This window comes from Camellia sinensis, chromosome 14 (genome assembly GCF_055761805.1).
Source record: "Camellia sinensis isolate YWXY chromosome 14, ASM5576180v1, whole genome shotgun sequence".
Classification (NCBI taxonomy): Eukaryota; Viridiplantae; Streptophyta; class Magnoliopsida; order Ericales; family Theaceae; genus Camellia; species Camellia sinensis.
Window position 1 is genome coordinate 75889540 of NC_138974.1, and position 5699 is coordinate 75895238.

General features: G+C 33.6%; 2 protein-coding genes across 2 annotated transcripts; one reads left to right on the top strand and one right to left on the bottom strand.

Annotated features, from left to right (window-relative positions):
* Positions 1-278: 278 nt before the first annotated feature.
* Positions 279-1678, top strand: LOC114318277 (uncharacterized). The gene is made up of 3 exons (XM_028265121.2): positions 279-396; positions 560-679; positions 1379-1678. The coding sequence occupies exons 1-3, from the start codon at positions 376-378 to the stop codon at positions 1493-1495; spliced, it is 258 nt and encodes an 85-aa protein (XP_028120922.2). The 5' UTR covers positions 279-375; the 3' UTR covers positions 1496-1678.
* Positions 1679-1943: 265 nt separating this feature from the next.
* Positions 1944-2366, bottom strand: LOC114318276 (uncharacterized). The gene has a single exon (XM_082905014.1). The coding sequence runs from the start codon at positions 2364-2366 to the stop codon at positions 1944-1946; it is 423 nt and encodes a 140-aa protein (XP_082761140.1).
* Positions 2367-5699: the final 3333 nt, after the last annotated feature.

The window sequence follows — 5699 nt, forward strand, 5'->3', positions numbered from 1 at the left end:
ATTCATACTATGTATAAGAGTTCCATGAAAATCTTTTTCAGAAATGTGAAATTATAGAAGTGAGAAAATTTAACACTTTCAAATATATATATATATATATATATTTTAAAAAGTGAAATTTTCACACATTTTTATTTTACATAATTTCATATTTAATTAAGATTTTGTTTGATAAATCTGGTCAAGAAATTTTTAAAATTTTTAAAATTGATATATATTTTAAAAGTTATGAAATTTTAAAGCATGTTGACCAAAATAAATAAATAAAAAATTATCATAAAAAAAAATCTAATTTAAATATTATAAAAAAAATAAAAAAAACCTCCTAAAATTAGAGCGTACTTGCAGAGGATCAACGGAACAGGCGAAGACGCCATGATCAGCGTCATTGCTCAGGTTAGCCCTACAATTTCTATCTCATTTTTCACCATTCTCTCTCTCTCTCTCTCTCTCTCTCTCTCTCTCTCTCTGCATATATATATATATATATGTATCTGTATGTAGATGTATGAGTGAGTGATGCATATTGCAATGTGAATTGATATCGGTGTATACGCAGGAGCGTCTACTTGGTGCTGCACTTGGAAGCATATTCACAAGATTTGTTGTTTTCGAGCAACGCCGAAGCATCTACAAATCAATTTCAGATAATCAATCTCAAATTCTTGCTCAAACTCAGGTAAATTCGACGACTAACATTGTTTTCGAATTGGAACCCTGGAATTGACAACTATTCGCTTTTGCTATATAGTTCATGCGATTTGTGTAGTGATTAGTTCATCAATTTAGGGGCTTTCATTGCTTTTGATTTTTGTAATGTCTGATCTGGAATGAGCATGGGAAACGAGGATATGTGGAGCAAGCAATCTTTTGATTTTATGATAAAGGCTTGGTTTGGATCTTAGACCAGTTAACAAAAAAGAAAAAGAAAAAGAAAGTTTATGGAAAGTTCTTGTCAAAATGTGAACTTTATAGATCACTCTAGTTAATCAGTTGGTCAATTTTTCATCTCCCTCCTCTAAATTTTCAATAGAATAAAAATCTCATGCTTATTTATTTATTTATTTTTAAATCCTTAGATGACAACTGATCGTGCAAATAGATTCTAGAGCATTGATTTTCCTAGTCTTTTGGTGTTGGATTTTGAATGTGGGCTGTGATGAATGGTTTATGTAGTTAATAAATCATGAATATGAGACAATATATATGCCTTCAATGTATTTACAGATGTTGGAAGATGCATAATTTTGACATGAATGTAAAGTATATGATAACTAGAGAATCTAGTGTGCCGTTCCAGTGTCATTACAAATATTAATTCCATGTTCTCTCTGCATTATATTATATCCTAAAAGTTTCTGCTTTGAACTTCGTTCAGATGAAAGAATCTATTTTTGAAAAGAGATACCGTTTGGAGTTTGCATGCTTGTGGAACAAAGCTGTGGATCAGACATTAGGACCTATGATTGAGTCCCTTAGCTCGCGTGGGTGGTAGAAATGTTCGAGTATTACGACTACTGATATATCTATGTGTTCCTTCCATTTGTTAGTTTTGTAAGCAGGATAGCTTGCACCCCAATATTATCGTTCTACTTTTGAGCTGATTATATAAGGATTTTGTCCTTGGGATCGGAGCTTCATTATGAATAATACCCTTATAACAGTTTTTGATGTTCAACTGATGACCATCTGAGTGGAGATTCTTGATAGAATTTTTGTTTCTCTTCTGTGTTGTGAAACAAAACCATAGGTCTGTATTCTGTTTGCCAAACCCAGCAAACAAAACTGTCTCCCCTGTAGGCACAGCTTAATGAAAACAAAATGATGGATTATTGAACTATAAATCAGATGGTACGTAAAAAGAAAAAAAAAAAAAAAATACAGACTAAGAAGTATAAGGCAGAGTCTAGTTAGGATGCCTCAACACACTCACTGTGAGCATATCAAGCAGGTTGAAGTTGAACACAATAACTTCGACTTAAATTGGCTTGACGAGTGACCACCCCATAGTAGACTCTCATTGCCAAAATCACCACAAATACGAAACCAAACACCATCCCGGCAATGGCACCTGCTCCCACTTGTTTCCCACCCATCTCCGGTCCTGTCGATTTGCTCTCATGTGCCAGCGCTGATTCCACTGTAACTGCTAGAGCCAATGGTGAGCAAATTGTTCCAGCACAAGGGTATCGGGTAATTGGCTGATCACCGTTAGTGTTTTGGTGGAAGAAATCAAATGCTGATGGTGAGAAAGCTGTGGGGTTCTTATAAGCAAACCCGTGTGGAGCTCGATCTTGAGCCCTAGTAATTGAGAGAAGTGAGGAGGAAAGAAGAGAATAGATCAGAAATGAAGATAGGGTTGTCATGGGATTTGCCTTTGTGACTCTTGTAGCTGAAGTAGTTCAGGTAGTGTTGAGTGGCTCATGTTTTGGATGCTTTCAAATGGTTTTATAGGGGGCCCTAGTCAGAAGTGGTGGTTGCTTGCAGTGGAATTTTAGTGATGTGATGATATTGGAACATGTCAGAAGGTAAAATTTTACATTAGATAAAAAGTAAAAATAATATATCTTAATATATGTTAGATTCACTATTTACATATTTTTAGTTTTTACATACTCCAAATAATATATGTTGGTGTGGACTCTTGAATTATTAATAAGAAATTGAGCTGCTCATGAGCTCCTCAGTTCTCAACACATAAAACTGGTTGAGTGGGAACAAAATGATAGCAATGGGTTAAAATAGTGGTCTTCCAACACATAAAATTGGTTGAGAGGGAACAAAATGATAGCAATGGGTTAAAATAGTGGTCTCCAACACATAAAATTGGTTGAGAGGGAACAAAATGATAGCAATGGTGTGTCTACCTTAGGGTTAGGAGAATTAAGATTCTCTGCAATAATCCTAACTTGCAATATCCAGGGGTTGCGAATGACGTAAAAACCAAATGGCATTCACCAAATAGCATCGTAGCACAATTCATCTGTTTTTTTTTAAACAGTTGATTATAACTACTTTAGTTCATAATCAGCATCATTTTATCTCATAACTGAAATCATTTTATACTATAATTAAAATTAAACCAATTTACCTAGTGACCACACATTTTACTCTTTACATAACTAAGATTGACGTCACTTTAATTTCACCCTCGCGTCAAGTTATAACCATCTTCATTTCGATTTATAACCAAGATTACTTTGACTCATACACAATTATCATCTTATATCTTCCTATTTGATGTGTGCAATTATAATGGCTAGATTTTTTTATTTTTAAATTTTGAAGAAATATATAATGGCTATACTATGTCAGCGGCCCATAGACATGATTGCAAGAGGTGCAAAAGCATGCTATATTAAAAGCAGGCAATCCAACCACTATTCTTCATCCTTCTTTCTTCCAATTTGTTTCCTCCCTCCACCTCCATGTGAAGATGGTGACACCTCTGTCTGTGTGGGATGTTGGTGTGAAGCCCATTTATCATTTGCACAAGATCCATATGTCTTGTCCTGTCTTTAGTTAATGCGCTTTCAGGGCTTCACATGTTAGGTACACCCCCTCCTCTTCCTCTCAGGATTAGAGTCACAAGAGTTGTCCATATAGGTTTTGAAAGTGCACATAAATTCTCCCTCCTCTTTTTCTTGTGCTTTGTATGTGGACCACCTAAGTCACTACTATAACCTTGTCTATGCAGGAGTCAATTTGACAAAATGTGAGACAAGTAATAGGAAAAGGGCAAAAAAAAATGATGACGAGTAGCTCTTTAAGAGCATCTTTAAATTTGTATTACGGTGTTACATGATAAAAAGTTATAAAATTTGAGTCTAATTCTGTGTGCTTAGTATTTATTAATTTAGTGCTCCGATGGTGTAATTAGAATGTGGTTTGAGTGAGTATTAAAAAATAACAAGTAATAAAAGTGGGGAATGTGCTAGTTGCCTCTCTCCTTCCAGCTATCTACAAGCCTCTTCACCGTTAAACATTTGACATAACAAAAGTTATTGTCAATAACTAAACTGACATGCCATTCTCTCTCTAGCTTGTTAGGAGTCTTTCCACAGTTGACATTTGACATGACAAAAGTTATTGCTTGTAGTAACCAAACTAACGTTACCATTGTAGGGAAAAAAATTCAAAATTAGATATTTTCTTATTTTTTTAGGGTATATTGTACTTTCACTCCTATAATTTGATTCAAATTTTATTTTTGTCTTTATTGTTTTAATTTAAACAATTTGATAGCTACACTTTAAGTCTAATTGCAATTTGATACTTTCGTCTAATTTTGTTAATTTTTTCTACTTGTATGTCTCTGGAGACTAATAAATTGTTAATTTTAGCTTCTAATTTGAATGAAAAAAATCAAATTGAAACTAAATTTAAAGTGTATGAATCAAATTATTTAATTTGAAACAATAAGGGCAGAAGTGAAATTTGAGTCAAAATATAAGGGTTAAAAGTGTAATTCACCCTACTCTTTTTTTTTCGTTTTTTTTTTTTTTGTATTTAAAAATATATATAATAAGTACTACTATAAAATTATTATTTTCTTCTATACCTCTCAACCGTTGAACTATCTATACTGGTTAGTAAGGGGTATTTTTTTAAGGTCCCTAATATTATGATTTTATAATATAAAGGACATCAAATATTTTCATGATGTCTAAGGTCCCTCAATATCAATCCAGAGAAAATTGGTTCGGAGAAAATTCAAGTCAGAGAAAATTGGTCTAGAGAAATTCAAAATTTCTCTGCCTCCTTAGCCTTTCATGGACACTGCCAGAGAAATTTCCTTCGCCTTTCATGGACTCCAGAGAAATTTAAAATTTCTCTGCCGTGGGTTTGATCCTCCACCATTGTTGCTACTGACAGTTCAGGAAATTTTTTTTTTTTTGATGAAGCAGTGTGTTTTTTACCATTAAAATATTAACTATTTTTTTAAAGGTAATAAACAGAAGAATATTTTCATGGTACTACATTTATACACATGCATACACATACCCTTACATACACACTTAAATTATGGCAAGTGTAGGATACATACACGTAGGTATTGAGTGAGCAAAAATTCTATGTTGCTTCAAAGTCATAGCTAGAAGGCTCTTTTCTAAGAAAACAGAAATACAAATAAGTATTTTTTAAGAATCGAACTGGATATAAAAGCTGTATTTTCAATCATATAGCTTTCTTCAGGTCAAATAAATAAATAACAATAATCAAGCTTTCTTCAGGTCAGAGAATATTGGTCCAGAGAAAATTAGTCCAGAGAAATTCTGGACTTCCAAAGAATTTCTCTGGGTTCAACCCAGAGAAAAGTTTGACCAATTTTCAAATCATAAAAAATTGATAAATTCTGGACTTTCCAAGCCAGAGAAAATTGACTTCACCAATATTGAGTGTCTTCAGCATCTAAGCACTTCCCTTTACCTTCTTGGAACCATTACCATCTTTCATATGTGAGCTGTCCTTGCTCCAAAACTTTTCTTGTAGGCCATTGTTTCGCAAAGTTGCATCATAGGTCTCAACAAGTGCTCTCTGCTTTTCAGCATCAGGCAGAGTCCAGCCAACTCAATAACAAGATGTGACAAGCCAAACTGATTCACATAACCTACATAAGTCTCTGCATCCATCAAGCCCTGTCAATATTCTCCTGATATATCCTTAAATGCATTGTACTTCGCTTCATCAAAATCTAG

What these genes read in the sequence shown, in the direction of transcription:
- LOC114318277 (XM_028265121.2), top strand. Translation starts at nt 376, where the DNA reads ATGATCAGCGTCATTGCTCAG. An exon ending in TGATCAGCGTCATTGCTCAG is followed by an intron (nt 397 to 559) that starts GTTAGCCCTACA and finishes GTGTATACGCAG; the next exon opens with GAGCGTCTACTTGGTGCTGC. An exon ending in AAATTCTTGCTCAAACTCAG is followed by an intron (nt 680 to 1,378) that starts GTAAATTCGACG and finishes AACTTCGTTCAG; the next exon opens with ATGAAAGAATCTATTTTTGA.
- LOC114318276 (XM_082905014.1), bottom strand. Translation starts at nt 2,366, where the DNA reads ATGACAACCCTATCTTCATTTCTGATCTATTCTCTTCTTTCCTCCTCA.